At 40.4% G+C, this 20,605-nt stretch overlaps 2 protein-coding genes across 3 annotated transcripts; both read right to left on the bottom strand.

The window, feature by feature from the left end:
• Positions 1-7,256: 7,256 nt before the first annotated feature.
• Positions 7,257-11,204, bottom strand: gpr183a (G protein-coupled receptor 183a). The gene is made up of 2 exons (XM_034110683.1): positions 11,028-11,204; positions 7,257-9,351 (listed from the first exon to the last, which is right to left on the bottom strand). Exon 2 carries the CDS (start codon positions 9,326-9,328, stop codon positions 8,192-8,194), a length of 1,137 nt encoding a protein of 378 aa, XP_033966574.1. The 5' UTR covers positions 9,329-9,351; positions 11,028-11,204; the 3' UTR covers positions 7,257-8,191.
• Positions 11,205-16,537: 5,333 nt separating this feature from the next.
• Positions 16,538-18,820, bottom strand: LOC117466927 (G-protein coupled receptor 183). Of its 2 annotated transcripts, XM_034110439.1 has the most exons (4): positions 18,790-18,820; positions 18,327-18,680; positions 17,293-17,807; positions 16,538-17,217 (listed from the first exon to the last, which is right to left on the bottom strand). In XM_034110439.1, the coding sequence occupies exons 2-4, from the start codon at positions 18,673-18,675 to the stop codon at positions 17,053-17,055; spliced, it is 1,029 nt and encodes a 342-aa protein (XP_033966330.1). In that variant the 5' UTR covers positions 18,676-18,680; positions 18,790-18,820; the 3' UTR covers positions 16,538-17,052. The 2 variants fall into 2 exon arrangements, with proteins under 2 accessions (XP_033966330.1, XP_033966329.1); XM_034110438.1 differs by lacking the exon at positions 18,790-18,820 and having other exon boundaries at positions 18,327-18,687.
• Between the last annotated feature and the right edge of the window lie 1,785 nt (positions 18,821-20,605).

Genomic DNA, 20,605 nt, shown 5'->3' with positions numbered 1-20,605 from the left:
ATCTATTCAGGCAAAATCTAAGAATAATAACTATATGCACCCACATCTAAAGACAGAGGGAAACAAATATGAATCAGAAAGTAGATTGTAGGTAGAAACACTTACACATACTGTATCTCTAAGTGTTATATACACAGTACACAGTGGCAGCTGGTGGAAAATATTGTTGGTGGGGCTGTTGATATAGTGAGTAAAACAATTTTTTTTGGGAGAAATTACCCCTTAAATTAGGACTTCTGTTGATGTAATGGCGCGTTTCCATTGCAGCGCGGAGCTCGCTTTAAGCTTGCCGAGCCGTGCGGGGCCCGTTTTTGGTTGCATTTCCACTTGGCCTAGTACTGGCTGGCGTGTCCTAATTAACAGTGGTTCTAGGGCCAGGAACAACCAGGCTGAGTCGGGCTGAGTATGCTAAACTAGAGAGAGAATCGCTGGCAAGGGGGCTACAACTACAACAAGATGAACATATTTTACCGTGATTTAATTGTAATACACGTTTCAAAATGATGCCGAATTAACAACATACTGGTACCGGTTAGTAAAAACCATGAATTAACGCTTTGACAAGTCTGCAGACAGACGGCAGGCGAAAAACCCTTTTAAAATGCGTGTTTTCTAAATGGAGCTTGGAGTTATATATGCTCCGACCGTCCACACTCACAACAACGGCCTATACAGACATAAATAAACCAGCGTCTGTATTCTCTATGACACAGACAGTCTGTGGTTTGTACTTGTTTAACTTTTGTCTGTTTCTGAACAGATCGTATCTGTCCCCGGCTGTTTGAAGAGCAAGCATGGGAAAAAAAAGACAGCATTTACCTGTTTGCATCCAGCTAGCCATGCCTTTCTGGTGTACCAGCTACGTGAGAAGCCTCGTTGATACGTTTTGTCTTTTTCACGAGCTTGCTGCGATATATACAAATCGGGTTGGTCCGGTCCAAGGTCTTTAAGTATCAATTTATCTCCCAAACTTCTCCTTTTGAAAGGATTGGAGAGTAGCTCTTGCACGGAATTGGGTGCGGACCGAGGTCCAGCGACTCTACCTGCACATGAAGCCATTCTCATCCAACTACTGTGTCACCTTGGTCACTCACGAGTCTAAAAAACAACTCACGTCAACGCACGTAAGCAACGTGGGCGCCAACGTGAGCCAAAATATTTGACGGCGCTGATTGGCTGAAATTATGTTTCGGCAGCACAGTTTACTATTGAGACTTTTGCAACGTGCTGGTTGCTGCTGTTTGGCTCGGGGGCTCCTTGCACGGCGCCCGGTAATGATAAACTAATGCCACGGGCAAGGCCAGGCAGGAAACATGTGACTTAGACTTTAGACATCGTAACACAATTTTAAACGAGATTTTATTGTAGATTATACATTTTACTGATACCAATTGTATGATATTTACTTTGTTCATTAAAAATAAAAATATAAAATATATATATTTTTTAAATATTATTTTTTTTAATATATATTTTTTAATTTAATATTTTTTTTAATATATATTTTTGTATGTGGGAAGAGGTGGGGCGGCGCCCCTAGCGCCCCTATGGGCCGGCCGCCACTGACAGTACATTGACACAACTTATTAAGCACCCTATAAACTGTTGGTACACAGTGTCGAATGTGGAGTGGAGTGAGCGGAAGGAGGAACCTATTGCGGTGAGCACGTTGCAACTTCCGGTTGTTGTTGTTTTCATCTCCGGGTATCCCGTGTGCCTGTTCTGTTGCTGATAGCTTATTAACTTAAACTTAATCGATCGTTTTAAAACTCTTGATCACGGCAACTGCCTGACGTTGTAATCACACGTTACTACAGCTTAAGCACTCACAACTCTCCTTCTCTTAGCGACTGTAACTCCACAGTTGCCTACACTCTTTTCGGGTTTGCTAACGGTAGCTACTTTAGCTTGATAGCTAGCCATGGCTCTTTCCCCACCTTCTGGTGCTATTTCCTGCTCTTCCTGTCTCATGTTTGGTTACTTCCCGGCCTCCCTTACTGGTAAGGATACATGTGTTAAATGTAGTATAGTTGTTAGGTTGGAGGCGGGAATCATAGCCATAGAAGCCCGGCTCCGCATCTTAGAAAGTAACTCAGTTAAAGTAAAGCCCATGTTAGCATGTGCGGACCGGCAAAATGTAGCTCCTCTTAGCCGTCCCCCGGCAACTCCCGAGCAGCAGGGAGGCTGGGTGACTGTTCAGAAGGGGCATAACGCGAAACCCGCAGGTCCCCACCAACCCGTTCACGTATCTAACAGATATTCCCCACTCAGCGAGACACCCGCTGAGAAGCCAACTCTGGTTATTGGTAGCTCTATTATGAGACACGTGAATTTAGAGACCGAAGCCTCCACAGTCACATGCATTCCGGGGGCCAGAGCGGGCGACGTTGAGGCGCATCTTAAACTGCTGGCTAAAGATAAACGTAAATACAGTAGGATTGTTATTCACGTCGGTGGTAATGATGTTCGTTTACGCCAATCAGAATGCACAAAACTTAATGTGGAGTCGGTGTGTAGTTATGCTAAAACAATGTCTGACACCGTAATCTTCTCTGGTCCCCTCCCCAATCTGATCAATGATGACATGTATAGCCGCATGTCATCATTTCAGCGCTGGTTGTCTTGGTGGTGCCCAGCAAACAATGTGGGCTTCGTAAATAATTGGACAGCCTTCTGGGGAAAACCTGGTCTGATTAAGAGAGACGGCATTCACCCTACTTTGAAAGGTGCAGATCTCATTTCGGCAAACATTTCAGGGCTTTGTGGACGTGGACGCCATGACAAACTGGAGTTGAGACCAGGAGGCAGAGTCGCAGTCTTACACGCTTCTCTGCGCTCTCTCCTAGGCAGTCACCCATAGGAATCCCGAACCCAATAAAATACCCAATATTAGCGGTGTGTGTGTCTGCCCAAGGACAATTTAAGGTAAAACCTAATAGAGGTGTCATACATAATAACCTAATAAAAGTAAATGTAACAACTACTACAGTGCAACAAAACAGGAAGATTAAATGTGGTCTCTTAAACATAAGATCTCTAGCATCTAAAGCAATATTGGTAAATGATTTAATATCAGATTATAATATTGATATATGCTGTCTCACTGAAACTTGGTTGAGACATGAAGAATATGTCAGCATAAATGAGGCCACTCCACCCAGCCATGTCAACACTCATATTGCTCGAGGCACGGGCCGAGGAGGTGGAGTTGCAGCAATCTTTGACTCAAGTTTACTTATCAATACTAAACCAAAATGTAATTATACCTCTTTTGAAAGCCTCGTTTTTAGTCTTACGCATCCGACCTGGAAAACTTTGCAGCCAATCTTATTTGTTACAGTGTATCGTGCACCAGGTCCTTATTCAGAATTCTTATCAGAATTCTCTGAGTTTTTATCAACTTTGGTTCTTAAAACAGACAAAGTAATTATCGTAGGTGACTTTAATATTCATGTTGACGATGATAAAAATAGCCTTACTGTTGCATTTAACTCTATATTAGATTCTGTTGGTTTCTGTCAGAGTGTAAATAAACCAACCCACTGTTATAATCACACTCTCGACCTTGTTCTGACTTATGGTATTGAAATTGAGCAACTATTAGTCGAACCGCATAATCCTGCTTTATCCGACCATTTCTTAGTAACTTTTGAAGTACTGTTACTAGACTACAAAGCATTAGTCAAAAGCTCTTGCAGCAGAAACCTATCTGTTAGTGCTATAGCCACATTTAAGGAAGAGATTCAACCAATACTTAACTCGATAGCATGTCTGCATGTAGGGGAGGAAACTTATACAAAATGTACACCACCCCAAATTGATCATGTTGTTGATAGTGCTATAGATGCGCTGCGAATAAAATTAGATTCTGTTGCTCCTTTGAAAAAGAAGAAAATAAAACAACATAGATTAGCTCCATGGCATAATGCCGAAACCCGCAAAATAAAGCAAAAGTCTAGACAACTTGAAAGGATATGGCGTTCCACTAAACTTGAAGAATCTCGTTTAATTTGGCATATTACTCTCAATGAATATAAGAAAGCACTGCGTAAAGCGAGAGCAGCCTACTACTCTTCATTAATAGATGAGAATAAGAATAATGCAAGATTTCTTTTCAGCACTGTAGCCAGGCTGACAGAGAGCCACAGCTCGATTGAGCCTTCTATTCCCTTAGCACTCAGTAGTAATGATTTTATGTGCTTTTTTAACGATAAAATTGTTACTCTTAGAAACAAAATTAATGACCTCTTGCCTTCGACCAGTATAGTGTTATCAACAGCTCCCGGAATCGTAAGTTCTAATATTACACTAGATAGTAAACTAGCATGCTTTTCAGCCATTAACCTTGAACAATTACATTCAATGATTCTCTCTTCTAAACCATCAACGTGTATGTTAGACCCAATTCCAACTAAGCTGTTGAAGGAAGTTTTTCCATTAATTAGCACTTCTTTATTAAATATTATGAATATGTCTTTATTATCAGGCTATGTTCCACAATCATTCAAAGTAGCAGTGATAAAACCGCTTCTTAAAAAGCACAACCTCGATCCAGAGGTTTTAGCCAACTATAGACCTATTTCTAATCTTCCGTTCCTCTCAAAAATTCTTGAGAAAGCGGTCGCAAAACAGTTGTGTGATTACTTAAAAAACAATGATTTATTTGAAGATTTTCAGTCTGGCTTTAGAACACATCATAGCACAGAGACAGCTCTGGTTAAAGTCACAAATGATATTCTAATAGCCTCAGACAAGGGACTTGTCTCTATTCTTGTTTTGCTCGATCTTAGTGCTGCATTTGATACTATCGACCATGATATCCTATTGCAAAGACTAGAGCACTTAGTTGGCATACAGGGAACTGCTTTAGGCTGGTTTAGGTCCTATATATCTGAACGCTCTCAGTTTGTACGTGTTAACGATGAATCTTCCACGCAAACCAAAGTTAGCCATGGAGTGCCACAGGGCTCAGTGCTCGGACCTATTTTGTTCACATTATATATGCTTCCGTTAGGCAATATTATAAGGAATCATTCTGTAAACTTTCATTGTTATGCGGATGATACTCAACTATATTTATCAATCAAGCCTGATGAAATTAATCATCTAAATAAAATTCAAGACTGCCTTAAGGACTTAAAAACGTGGATGACCTTAAACGTTTTGATGTTAAACACGACCAAAACTGAAGTTATTGTACTTGGCCCGAAGAATCTACGAAACAAATTATCTAAAGACATACTAACTATGGATGGCATTCATTTGGCCTCCAGTGAGACTGTAAGGAATCTTGGTGTTATATTTGATCAGGATTTATCCTTTAACGCCCACATAAAATCAATTTCAAGGACCGCCTACTTCCATCTACGTAACATTGCAAAAATCAGGCATATCTTGCCTCAAAACGATGCAGAGAAACTAGTCCATGCATTTGTTACTTCTAGGCTGGATTATTGTAACTCTTTATTATCAGGGAGTACCAAGAAGTCAATCAAGTCGCTTCAGCTGATTCAAAATGCTGCGGCTCGTGTACTAACCAGCGTTAGGAAAAGGGACCACATTACTCCTGTTCTGGCTGCCTTACACTGGCTCCCTATAGAACACAGGATAGAATTTAAAATTCTTCTTCTCGCCTACAAAGCCCTTAATGGGCAGGCGCCATCTTACCTTAAAGAACTCATTATACCCTACTGTCCTACTAGGGCATTGCGTTCCAAGAATGCAGGGTTGTTGGTTGTTCCTAGAATCTTTAAAAGTACAATGGGAGCCAGAGCCTTTTCTTATCAAGCTCCACATTTGTGGAATCAGCTTCCAGTTTGTGTTCGGGCGGCAGACACCCTATCCGTTTTTAAGAGTGCGCTTAAGACCTTCCTTTTTGATAAAGCTTATAGTTAGGGCTGATTAGATTCAGCCCCTAGTTTTGCTGATATAGGCTTAGTTTGTCGGGGGACATCTTACTTCTTCCTTCTCTCTGTCTATACCCGTGTACTCTCATGTTCCGATTAACCCAGCTTCCCCAAATGTCTTTCTTTTTGGTGTCTATATACGCTGGGATCCGGAGTCATGGATGATCCTGCGGTCCTGTGTCCTGGATCGCGAGCGCTGGATCTTGAGTCGTGGCTGTGGTCCTGGATCATAGGTCCTGGATGGATATCCTCGTGGATTCATCTTCCTATTATACACCATAGTTATACACACATGCATTTCCAAACATTTGGACTACCTATGTTGCAAATGTATTATCTTTTCAATTTACACACGGCATCTATTGCACGTCTGTCCGTCCTGGGAGAGGGATCCCTCCTCTGTTGCTCTCCCTGAGGTTTCTCCCATTTTTCCCTTTAAACTGGGTTTTCTTTGGAAGTTTTTCCTTGTACGATGTGAGGGTCTAAGGACAGAGGGTGTCGTATTGTCATACTGATATTCTGTACACACTGTGAAGACCACTGAGACAAATGTAACATTTGTGATATTGGGCTATATAAATAAACATTGATTGATTGATTGATTGGTACTGTAATTACGTTGCTATGCTACACCAACACGCTTTTTCTGCATGAATTCATACTCTTATTCATTGGCTGACTGAAGTGCATTATTTATATCTCATGAATCATGATACACTTCAGTAACAGTACAGGAAGCAGTGTAGCCTTTGCATAATGTTTAAGTAATGTAGTTGGGGTGTTGAAACAACTTGTAACATATAATTTGTGCTTCAATAAAACCATTACCACATACTGCTGTCAACAACAAACCAACTGTTTTAGTATCCTAACCTGAACCATAGATGTGTGCCATCAACATGGTCTACCGCCTAATCTTAACAGCAGATTGCCCATACTATAGTTGCCCAGTTGTATTGAAGAGAGAAATAAGCAATTGTTGTCGAAAAATGTTGGCAGAAACATCCTATCTCAGGTTGTCTTTGGACAATTACTTTGTTTCTACTGCTTATAGGCTTTGCATAGCATAGTAGGTTTCAAACAAGAGTTTGTATGACTTAAAGTTAGACATATAAGTTATCTTTTTAACTCACAGCCGCCATGGTAAACAAATGTTAATAGAGTATTGGGAACAGTCAATGTTTCACTATTAGCATGTTGATTTGGTCTTCTTAAGCAATGATATGAAAACATATTTCGTCCTATACACGTAAGACAGGAGTTACATCAGATCAAACAAAGACAAGCAGGTTCCTTCTTAACAAAGTGCAGCTGATTGTAAACAATGCTGGATTGAGAATACAGAAAAAATGGCTTTGCAAATGTTTAATGAGGAATGAAATGCACTCAAAACATTTGTTAGACCTAAATGAAACACACATTGCAGGGAATACACTGGAAGTAAACACATCTTCTGTAGAAGCAAAACCTCACAGGGCACCTTTGAATTAAATGACAATATATACTACACACACTTGTACAACTATGGTCATGTTAAAACTGAAAAATATGTGGTGCACATGTACATGTACATTCCTTTGCAAGACATTTGCACAATGTATCATTTCCTGAAACATTACAATAGTTTGCAGAAATGAAGCTTGAGGCAAATAACCTGAGATTTTGATTTCATTTGGGAATGAAAACTACTTCTACCTTTACATCTCAGTTCATTAAAGTAACACAATGAGGATGTGATCAGACGTGAGGTCACTTTCCGGTTGCAAATATGACTTTCTTTTCTTTCAAAAAGTAATTTTCAGATGAGTATCCTGCTTTACTCTTCACATACCGTACATGAGGCTAGCTTTGACAACATTTTTCAGTCAATAGACATTTGAATAAGGCTATGACTGTATCGGATCGACTGTCCACTTCCAACATGTTCTTCCTCATGAACGCCCAGTCTACGGGCAGGAGAGAAGCATGCTTAATTAAATATTTCCTTCGCTGCAGTTTGTTATCTTTGCTTTTCTGATAAATTCACAAATACAGGAAGTGATGAATTTCCGTTCAAAAAATGTTGATTCATTTGGTCCATGTTCCTTTATAAACCTTTTCTGATGGACACAAGTCTCATCCAAAAGAGCTTTGTTTTGTAGGGTTCCAGGTGCTAAGTATAGCTGCTTGGAGTCCCTGAAGGCAGTCCATTTCAATGTTCAAACTCTATTAGACTGGTTCGGATTAAAGCAGGCCCATGCGTAAACAGTCCTTTCATCTTGAGTAACTGGTGCCAGTTTTCTCATTTACTCTTCCCGGCGGAATCTCCTCTCTGTGAGTCTTTCACTGGTTGAACCTACTATAGAGCTGTTGAGTGGGATCTTGTTGCCATCAACAATGTCCTTGGAGGAGCCTTCAGGCGACGTCCTCACTGCACTGGAGAAGGACATGCTGACCTGAAGCCTCAGCAGCTTACGAAGTTTCCTCTTGTAGCCCTTACAGGCAAAGAAGTAGATAAACGGATCTAAACAGCAGTTGAGGTTCATCAGACACACAGTGATGTGCAGCGATATCTGAAAGGCTGTGAGATCGGCACAATCAGGGCTAGACACTAGTTTGCGGATCATGTACTGCAGGATGTCGATGTGGTAGGGGCTGTAACAAATAATAAACACTACGGAAACGCAGCAGATCACACCAATGGCCTTTTGGCTCCGGCCAGACTTTCCCGTCAAATGGTTGGACTTGGCTGAAAAGTGGAGTTTGGAGCACAACACAGAGTAACATATGAGAATGGTCGACACAGGCAGGACAAAACCAAGGAAGACAGCACCAAGCAGGATAGTTGCGATGTGGTCGACCTTCTCAAAGTTGGGGTATTCCATACAGGTGATGAAGCCTTCAGGTTCTTTGTTGGTCATAGGCATGCCCACCAGGGGGAGGGTCTGTGCCAGGACCAGCAGCCACACCCCAACACAGATGTAGCGCACATTACTGACCTTCCTGAGTCGTGCGAAACGCAGAGGCAGGACCACAGCGATGAACCGGTCCACACTGAGACAGGTCATGAAGTTGACCCCGGCGTAGGTGTTGATGTAGAAGATGATTCCGGAGATCTTGCACAGCGCCTCGCCCAAAGGCCAGTGGAAGCCCATGGCGTAGTAGATAATCCTCAAAGGCAGAGAGAGGGTAAAGAGGATGTCCGAGACGACCAGGTTGAAGGAGTACAGGGTGGTGGAGTTGATCTTCTTCAAATTGGGACGGATGACATGCAGGGCGAGGCAGTTACCAAGCAGCCCCACGACAAACACAATGAAATAGAAAAGAGGCATGAGGACCCTGGCGTAGTCCCGGTGGGCGTAGAGGGTGTTGCAGGTCGTTTTATTAGAGTCATTGTTGGTGGTTGAGACCGTAAATATCACCGGGGCAGCTGTAGAACCCATCTTGATATTTAAGGAACCAGTAACTGCAAACAGAGAAATTCAAAATGTTAAGACAGGTTTTTATTTCCCTTTCTTTTCCTATTTTACAGTAAATGTGTATTAAGAGGAAACAAAGTCAGAAGTGAAAAAGCACTGATACACTGCGTATATGCCTTGGTTGAAATTCAACTCTTGCTTAATAAACAATAGCAAGACTTTCCTTTCAAAAGGGATGAAACATATAATACTTCATATTAATTACAATAGTTTTCTTTAAACTTGGCACTTTTTGGCAGTTTAATTATAGAAAATGTAAAGAAAAACATAACCTGTAAATGTCTGCCTCTAATAATAAATATCTGTTTTGTTATGGAATTTTGATGACTTCATCATATATTAAGGCTTTAATGAAGAAATAATGACTGCACGGATAAAATGACTTCCTTTTACCAATATCTAACGGTTTAGGTTGCAAACAGTTTCATTGAACTTCTTTGAGTTTCCTGTGAAATAGAAATGTTTACTTTCTGCGGTGTGTAATGCCACCTTGTGGTTATTTTGGAGCAAAGCCCAGCAGACACCACACTTCACTTTTGCCTCAGTTTTACTAACCATGAATTTGCACAATCAAGCCTTCACATTTCTTAAAACAAAAGTTGAAAGTTCAAATAAGACATCGTCTGTTCTAGTTTTGATGATCAACTGATGCTGTAAAGCACTTTTTTTAAACGTATTGATGAATTTAGCAATGATTGGGCAATATGTTTGCAGTTTAACATACCATAGGAAGACAGAGCATGAAAGAGAACATTCTGGGTACATTTCCATCCTGTTTACGCATGAAGAAGGCAAGAAAGGGTTCAGACAAACAGTAACTGTCCTTGTCTTACAAATTAGCCCATTCAGCCAGTCATGCGTGTAATTGACTCACAGGACATAGCTGGGGGTTTGTCATGCCTTGTGTAGCTAAAAGTGACATGAAGGAAGTCTGGGAACAATACCACAACTTAACTGTGATTACTGAATACAGCTGCAGCACTCGCACTTACACTCCAAAAACACAAAAACAAAAAAGGGTGTTGAAAGATGGGCTTGTCTATCAGGAAGTCAGCTCCCCAGGGTGCTCTGCCTGAGAATGGAAGGCATTTTGGAAAGTCATATTGTTGGAGCCAAAATGATAACCCGTTCAGACTGTGGCTATCTGCTCGAGCACATGGTGCGAGACACTCGTTTCCTGGCGTATTAACTAAAGTCATAGGGTATTGCGGAAACATTTTTTTTTTGCAAAATGCCTTTCATATAAAATGTATCTATGTTTTGAAGTTTTACAAATCAATCAGTGTTTTATGTCATGAATATACTTTTTTACACCTGAACTTTTGTGAATGTGGTTCACTTCTAACTGTTGGTGTTGTGACTGTGTTTGATTGCGGTATTTTGAACAGTAAATGTGCCTCATAGAAGACCACAGTTTCTCATAATTCAATATTTATTATATTTAAATGATAGAGGACATCGTTTATACATTGATTTGTAATTAGATTTAAGACTTTCGCACATGTTTTTGTGGAATTACACCACATTTCAACAACATCAATTACAAGCTAAACTGCAAACTGATACAGTTATGTGTGTAAATTACACACATTTTGAATGTTAGTTTAAGTTACCATGAATGATTCAACTTGACCCTAAGGAAAGTTTGAAAAAGTAAACTTACCTCACAGATTGAATATATTTCACGGCAGGTATGATGAAGTCACATTGATCCAGAAGACACCCAATAATTATAAGGACTGTCCTGACAACACTACAACCGATCTGTCCTAAATGAGAGCGGCATGACACACAGAAATCAAGATCCGTATCTGCTGCCAGTAACCATAGTGACAAAATATCCTGTTGTAGCTCTCTCTCTCTCTCTCTCTCTCTCTCTCTCTCTCTCTCTCTCTCTCTCTCTCTCTCTCTGTGTCTCTCTCTCTCTGCCAATGTGTGTGTGCCTCTCTTACTTTTGCAAAACCTTTTCTCAGTACACACTTTTGAAACAACAACAGTGTGCTCTCAAAATGACATGTGACTACAAACATCCTTAAGGACAGAAACCATTGGTCGATGTGATTGCTCTTATATCCCATAATCGAAGTCGTTTTAAATTGCCAGTTTTTAATGTTTTATAATAGTTTCTTTTATTTTCATATTGACTGGATAATGTGCCATTTCATTTGTGTTTTACCACCGCTGTATTCGTCTGACTGTTTTGTTTTGTGTTCATGTGTTGTAACTCTCTCTCTCTCTCTCTCTGCCAATGTGTGTGTGCCTCTCTTACTTTTGCAAAACTTCTTCCCAGTACACACTTTGGAAACAACAACAGTGTGCTCTCAAAATGACATGTGACACTACAATGAGGTGTTTTTAGTTTCATATTGGTCTTTGTGATTGATTAAGCTGTGGAGTTTGTGCCATCTGTGGCCTATTTTATGAAAGTACCCATCATCCAATCTGTTAATCGCTTGGAGGATGTGGCTTCTCAGATCTGATCGTCAGAGTTGTTTTTGTAAGACACTTTGCTTTTTGATAGAAAGAGCAATTCTCTGTGATAACATTTCAAATGTAGAATCTTTCTCACGTAAATGTGTGACAGCGAAATGAAGAACTTCCCCTTATGTCTAGACGCACCTTTCTTTGTTTTGATGTTGTTTAGCTCAGAATGACTTTCAGAAAAGAAGACCTACGACTCGTATTGCGTCAAATAATAGTTTCTTTTGAAAATTGTAAAATAATTGAAGAAATGCTTTCAAGTAAAAGTGTCATGTATCAGGACTGATTGCAGGTGTGAGGAGATCTTCCTGCTCAGAATCACCAGGGACTTCCTGTGGTGAAAGCACATCGATGCCTCAGAGTCAGAAAGCCTCAGCAAACAAGCAAAGACTTTTGTAGGAGGAGGTGTAGGAGTAAGAGCACACGATCGAAACACAAATATGCTTTTGAGTGAGAGATCATAGACCATTTCAAATGTTAGATGTGGTCAAGCTGAAAAGAAGTGAAGAGAATAAGCAATTTATAATAAAATATGTTATTTAGTGTAACTCTGCCCTAAAAGAAGCCTAAGCGCTCACTTGAATCACACTTGTGGTTTCACATCTTTGAATTACACCCGCCCTTCTGTGTACCGCTCTCTACCATTGCACAGCTGTTTTATTCAACCACGGATTTGCTCTATTATGTCACATGCCTTTTGCTTTGTACTTTATATCACCTGCACAGAAAAAGTACTAGTGCAAAATACAAAAAAGCTAAACTAGTTTTGGTTTGACTTCTATATGGGGTATGTAAATAATTAAGCTCATAGTTAAATGCTGCTGGATAGCGTATATCCAGAGATGTTTTACTTAATTAAAAGTAGAAGTGCCAGAGTGTAGGTAGACTATGTTAAAAATAAAAGTTGTAAAATAATTGAAGACAGGCTTTCAACCAAGAAGTCCTACAAAGTCCTACAATCAAATGTTACTCAAGTAAAAGTACAAAAGTATTAGCATCAAACTTTAAGTCCCAAAAGTAAAATGACTCATTATTCGGATTGGCCCATTTCAGAATAATGTATTATATATTTAGACTATAAATATTGACGCGTTAGTGTGTTTATCAAAGCTGGTAAAGATGCAGCTAGTTTTCATTTCTTTGTATACTTAAGGGTAGCTTGTTAATTTACTCCAGGCGTAACTAAAGTCTAATTTAAGTGTTGTTTATATTTCACATCATTAATCCAAATCTGAAAGCTATTACATGATGTAGTGGAGTAACAGTACACGAGCTACCTCTGAATTGTAGTGGAGTAGAAGATTAAAAAAGTTGAAATACTCAAGTAAGTCCCTTAAAGGTGTACTTAAGTACAGTACTTGAGTAAATCTACTTAGTGACTTTACACTACTGCCCATCTACAAGAATCTTATTCAGTTCGTATTGACCACAACCTTCCTTTGTTCAAAACAAGTCCGGCGGCGAGGCAGAGGAAACAGTTAAACTTCCTCATGGCCCAGCCTTGTGGGTCTGACTCACCGGGCATCAGACGGCCGTGCACACCCGTCGCTGACAGACAACGCACACCATGCTCCGCCGTGGCTATTAATAGAGAACAATGGAACTGAATCCCAGAAGAAAAGCCACTTTTACAGTGGTTTTTACAAGTTAACTGTTAGTTTATTTATTAGGACCTTACTTTCAAATGGAGACATGAAGCAATGATTTGGGCCATGATTAAATGCAGAAAAACGTAGTTCAGAAAAGGTCAGACTGGCATTTGATAAGAATCAGTGTTGTGAACATCCTGCGCACAATTAAGGAAGTTTTCAGACAGACACTTCTAAAAGGATTTCCTATGAAGCTGTATCTGTCGAAATAAACCGTTATCTCTCATGGATGCTCCCATTTATATGTTGCTCTGCAGGGGTTTATACAGGAGAAGGATGTCATGTTATCGTTAAAGCATTCCCCTATCGTAATGTTTCTTTTTTCTGTGTGTTAACAGATTATTTTATATAATGTTACAGCCATGTTAGATCGCTGTGTGATACTGTTTGGCCAGAGTGAATACATCTCAGAAATGCCTTTGTTCTGTGCTATCAAGATAACAATACGTGTATTTAACAGCTAACAATCTAAATTGAAGACTCCACACCTAAAAAGATTATGAGTAATAGTACCCTTTAATGTTTTAAAATAGCACATGTCTAACTGTTTAAAGACTACTGTGTTCACACTGCACCATTGCTTGTATACATGGGGCACACTTGCATTCATTCTGATGATGTTGAAGTGTGTACGGTGTGATAGAACGCCTCTCCGCTGTTGTTCAACACGTGGTTGAGATGAGATTGCATCATGTTTCTACAGGAAACTGCTTTTGCTGTTCTTTTTCATCAGGAAAAAAAAATGACATGGCCAACTGATGACATTTCACATCACTAGTGTGATATTTTATTCATAATATTTAAATGTACCAGTCAATGAATCCTAAAACATATATTTGTTGGTTGTTTTCACCCCTCAAAGTTAGTTACATCTTTAACACATCTACTGGAGTGCTTCTGCAATTTTCTTTTTCTTTGTTTATATAATACTGTTTGTATTTGACTGTGTTTTCACTTCTGCAACAAAGGTTGTTCAACATTTTGACCAATGCATGTGGCAATGGTAAAGCATGTGTGTGCAACATATAGAAAGGTCAAAGTTAATAGGACAGTGACACATTTTGTGGTGTTGGCTCTACTACTCTACTTTGTTTTGACCACCCAAAACACCTTCAAAAGTATTTAAAATGTAGAGTACATTAGCCCTATGGACACAGTTTAATAGGAAATCACATGTGCTGTAGTAGAGTTCTAAAAACGCTTTTAAAAACGTCTGTATCTGAATTATAGGCGTCATGTGACTGCAGTGACCTTTCCACTGTGGATCAGTTACAAACAGAGCCTGTTACAGCAGAGGACGTGTTGTAATGCTCATGTTGTGGCTTTATACTTTGCGTACTCAAGAGGCCATTACTTCTGCTGTGCCACAAGAACTTGTTCAAAACAGTTTATCAAATCAAAAATGTCTTTGAAAATTCAGAAAAACTGCAATTTTGAAGAGCATATTTCTTTGAGTTGATGAAAAATGCCACATGTCCAAAATTGTCCACACAACACAAAACTGTTAAAGTCATTTTCTAAAACAAGGCCCTTCTTCTTGGACTAATGCTGCTCTCTTCTGGCAGGGAAAGAGTACTGCAGATGTTGAGGTTCAGCTTATAAACAGTGGGTTTAAGGAGCAGTGGGTCTAGGTCAAAGGTTTACACTTGTCCTCTGAGTACTGTGGATTTAATTCAGTAAATCACACCAATGTATTTACTACTCTTTACATTGTTGCAGACATTTTTGTAATCCTAATTGACGTTATTTGACTGCTACCCGGCTTCAAATGCAGTTAAACACATTACATTCAAACAGATTCTACAGAATACAAGTCTAAGGCTATCATCTGAAATAAAATGCGACTATAAATCAAAACGACAGCACCAAACAAATAGCAAAACAGAATCACTTTTCTTAGAGGTCTTACTTTCAAGCAGGTTTACTATATGATGGGGTAGGGTGTGTGGTCCAATTGAACATCTTTAATGTGAAATATTGCACTGTCCCAAATTAAAAACATTATTCCTACCTTTCTGGTTTGGCGATCAGGTGTAAATCAGGTTTAAGTACTAGTAATACTGTAGAGCAATGAAAGAAGTAGTTTGTAAATCATTTGCAAAACATTTTTTGAACCACAGATAATCTCTTGAACTGAAGGTTAGTGTGCATTTGTGAAAACCCAACCCCACGTCAAACCTTGTACGATTGCTTCTGCTTTTTCGCTCTTTATCTATCCATAAAAAACAAAACAAAAGTGGTAATAAAACTACAGTATGACGTTTTAATCACTGCTAATGTCTGGCTTAGTTCCTACTGATTCATTACAGCGTTTCTGGAATATTAAATACAACAACAACAAAAAACTGCTCTATCCTATACGTTGACATTAACAACATGAAATTAGTAAATGCAATACAGGGGTCACTTTCTCCCAGTGGTGACACCTTTCTTTTCTAATGCACATTTGATCTCTTACTGACTTAATATCTGACTTTCAGAGACTCCTAATGAATGTTTTGTATATCTTGTTGTGTTTTACAACAATAATGAAACACATCAGGAATCATTCAAACTAGTTGAACAATCCCTCTTGAGGATACTTGTGCACATTGCTGTCTATGCAAAACCATAGGGCAGCTTTTCCAAAAACACAGGAAATGTTAAAGGTTATATTTAAATACGGCACTGCACTCTAAACAAGCAGCGTGCACCTGCTCAAATGTGTAAGACACACACACACACACACAGTTTGTGGGACCCAGCTGTAATGTAAAGGGGAGGGGGAGTCATGTGAGGGGGAGCAGGAAAGGTGGGTGAGGAAGTGGTGACAAGTTTATCTACGCACTCCCACACAAAACTCAGATGTGGGTATGTGGGATAAAGAGAGATATGCGACATGTTCTCATTTTGGCCTAACCAAAATGCTTGCATATCATATACTATGGAGAATATGTGAAACACACTTTGATCGCACACATCACAGTTTCACAATTTTCATCATTCCAACCAATCACACACACTACTAGATTATATTGTTTTTTTTTATTTTTTTTGCCACATGACTTGGTCCATTTCTCCCTACATGAAGGAAGTGAGAGTTTCCGTTGTGCTATATTAATCACCACAAAAGGTTTTCTGCAGAGATGAGTAAAAGGCATAGCTTATTTGTCTAGTTTACGACATTTCTTTCACGCTGTACACATACATAATCAGAAAAAGTACACAACAAATACATGTTTACATTACTAATACTGAAGGGCACACACATATTAAGAAGAAAGGCAATGATAAACATGAGATATCATCATGTTATAAAAATAATATGTATAAAGAACACATAATTTAATGCAGTTGTCTCAAATATACATGACTGTGATCAGCCCTTTAACAATTCAGAAGGGTTAACAAGTATTTGTTTTCACTGCAAACTGTATTTCTTCTGCATTATATCGCACCTTTACTCCACATGCACAATAACCCACATAAAGACTTGTTAGTCAAAGTGAGAGACTAAAATAGGCTCATCTAAACTAGGTCTTCTCTGTGGCTCTGGTTGTATGCCTCCTGTGGTTTCTCTCAGGTGTTACTACTGCTGTTCTCAGCTGTCATTTTGGTGGAGGCACCGGAAGTATACAGATAGTCCTTAAACAGGCTTAGCACTCGCTTCTTGTAGGACTTAATGGCAAAGAAGTAGATGATTGGGTCCAAACAGCAGTTGAAGTTCATGAGCGAAACTGTGATCTGCAGGGAGAAGATGGATTATGAAAAGGAACATTGATATTTGAATTCAAACGAACTAACAACCACAGTTCCTACCTGTAAGGACACCTTAAAGGCCCTCAGCTCCTCGCAGGTCGCCTGGTGGTGTATCTTTCGAGACATGAACTGCATAACGTTGAGGTGGTAAGGGCTGAAGCATATGATGAAGGTGAGGAGGATGAGGAGGATAATGGTGTTGGCCCTGTGATTCCTCTTCGATCGACTGGTTACAGAGTTGTGCTTTGCTGCAGCTCGTAGCTTCAGGTTGATCTTAGCGTAGCAGGCCATGATGATGATGAGGGGACAGCAGAAGGAAATGGTGCAGGCCAGGATCAGGAGGTACGGGGTGAAGCGGGAGCCCTCGAAGTTGAAGTACTCCATACAGGTTTGTCTTCCTTGGTGCTCACGAAGCATACTGCGGAACATCAGAGGAGCTACTTCCAGGAACACCAGAGCCCAGACCAGACAGGAGACCCTGCGAACAACCTTCACACTCCGCAGACACGGCAGCCGCTGGGGGTGCACCATGGCCAGGTATCGATCCAGACTGATGCAGGTCATGAAGCCAATACCTGGTGGAAAACAATGGATGTAAAATACAGTTGCAAAACACATGCTGACAGAGCGGCAAAACAAAGGAACACTTTCACAGATTATAAACAAGGGTGGAGATCATGTATTTGGGTCAAATAATGTATTTTATTTTATTTACTTGCGCTATTATCTGTTTTATTGTGTTGCACTGTTGGAGGAGTCTGTGAGCTAAGATTTTCATTGTCATAACTACACTGTAGATATGCACAAATGACAATAAAAGCCTTGAATCTTGGAATGGGTCACTCACTCACATTTTGATACTTTTAGTCAACAATATCTTTATACTTCATATTCTTGGAGTGTATGAGGGTTGGAAGCCAGCATAATTGGCCTCTTGAGACTGTTTTCTTGAAAATACACATTTTTCACACAGAAAGTTTAGAATAATAAAGTTATCTGAACCTGAACATAATGTTATGGTTGCATACATGTACATATGTAAAATCATACTAATGTATATAGTGGTGTATTGTCAACAGAAGCACTAATATTACCTGCATACGTATTTGCGAAGAAGAGTAGTGTGGTCAGTCTGCAGAGAAGGTCACCGAAGGGCCAGTCAAAATGGCGGATGTAGTAAATAATTCTACCGGGCAGCGCCAGTGTGAACAGGGTGTCAGATAGTGCAAGGTTGACCAGATAGATTGACGTAGAGTTAAACTTCTGCTTCCTCTGGCAGATCACGTAGAGAACCAAGCTGTTGCCACACGCACTGACAATGAAAACCACAGAGTAGAAAATAGGGAAGAGGACCACAGCAGCTCTCTGGTAGATGAAAACATCGCAGCTGCTCTCGTTTGGAGAGTTTTCGGCCGAGTTCAGGGTGATATTTCCAACTGCCATCTTACCTGTCATTTTGAGAAAAGAATAAATTATTATAGGCCGAAAAACAAGATGCATTAGCAGAGGAAAGCAATACCACTGAGCTATAGATGAAAATCAGCATTGTATACTTACAACAAGAGATAGGGTTCCAAACTTGTGCTGTTTTTACTCCTAAGTGTTGTGGTTATGAATTGAGCTTCAAGACTTTATATACCTTTTGAAAATGTTCAATGCGTGTTCAAATCCCACCTCTTCTTTCTGACATCACATGTCTTTATACAAAAAGTTGCTCATCCTGAACCCCAGCAGTAAGTTGATGCACTGCATAGTAGACTAGCTGTTCATTGATAAATATACCCTTCAGTTGTTAAAGCACGTAGCACTGCAGGTTAACTAAATAAATAGAATACAATATCAGAAAATGCAGTTTGCATACAGTATCTCAAAGAACAGTATGTATTATTGTGTCTTCCTATGCATGTCTTCATGCCATTTTATTGTTTTCATTATTTATTCTTAACAATTTAACACATTTACACACATTAGATTTTAGTATCAAATCAAAATAAAGTTTAAACGAGGCATTCACTTATCTAAACTATCTTCATGTAGCCTACATGATGACATTTAATGTTTAGCATATAATACTGTTTCATCTAAGCCAGGGGTGGGGAACCTCCGGCCTCGAGGTAATTTATAAACACAAGCAATTAAAAAAAAAAAAAAAGTCTAGACCACAATTGAATTAAACACGCGACTGCCTGTTTTTCCTGGCCAAGGACAGGTTCCATGAACACAACACCATATCTCTGACTACCACGGCGCCCCAACGCGATCCGGAGCCACCAGGATGACTGACAGACGTTCTCCCCAGGAGAGGGAGAATGAGACACTACGGTGGAAAGGCGTAGAGCAGCTTTCTTGGCCATGGCATCCACCCCCAAGGGCAGGTCGTCGCTCAGAGCCATGGAGAACCACAGGGCACAGTGGCTGTTGCGCCGAGTGGCGAACAGATCCACCTCTGCTCTCCCGAACTGGGCCCAGACCTGCTTCACCACCTCCAGGTGAAGCACCCACTCGCCTGCAGGGGGCCGCCCCTCGACATGAGGTCGGCCCCCCTGTTCTCCAGTCCCGGGATGTGGAGGGCTCCCAGAGATAACGCCATCTCTGAAGCCCACAACCCCAGTTCCTCCGCTGTGGTCAACAAGGCGGCGGAGCGGACTCCGCCCTGCCTGTTGATGTAGGCCTATGCCACTGTGGTGCTGTTGTCGCTTTTGCACCAGGGCCTGAATCTCTGCCGAGAGGAAACCCATATCCTCCTGGGATGATAGATTTAACTCTCGCATGCCTTTGAATGACCAGATGTCTCCCCTGAATTAGGGGCTTGAAATGCTGGAGGTCCAACACTACTGGGAGGTTGCTGTGCCGTGTTTCTGCAGTAGGGTCTGGCTCATTTCGTGGCATCTGCAGGCAGTGGCAAGTTCTTCCGGCATATGCCACAGAGGCCGCTACTCTGTGGTAGCTGTGGCAAGTACTTCCGGCATATGCCACAGGTGCCACAATTTGCCGAGGCATCTGCCGCTGCTCAACGGGAGTTGCCACAATATGCCAGAGTAAGAGAACGTTTACGGTAGCTGCCACTCACCTTCCGTGGCAAATGCTGCTATTTAAACCCGTATTTATCGTGTAAAATGTCGCTGTTTTGGCATGACTTTATCGAACTGATCTGTACACAGGACTGATGATCTGTACACAGGGTTGGGTTGTAACGGAATACATGTAACGGCGTTACGTAATCAGAATACAAATACCAAGTAGCCTAACTGTATTCAGCTCGCGTTACATTTGAAAAACAACTAATCCGAATACAGTTACTTTCGTAACCTGAATTGAATACATTTTGGAATACTTATTGGAATTATTGGTGGAAACGTTTCCTCACAAAATG

This window comes from Pseudochaenichthys georgianus, chromosome 21 (assembly GCF_902827115.2).
Source record: "Pseudochaenichthys georgianus chromosome 21, fPseGeo1.2, whole genome shotgun sequence".
In the NCBI taxonomy this organism is placed as follows: domain Eukaryota; kingdom Metazoa; phylum Chordata; class Actinopteri; order Perciformes; family Channichthyidae; genus Pseudochaenichthys; species Pseudochaenichthys georgianus.
This window is presented reverse-complemented; position numbering and strand designations above follow the sequence as displayed.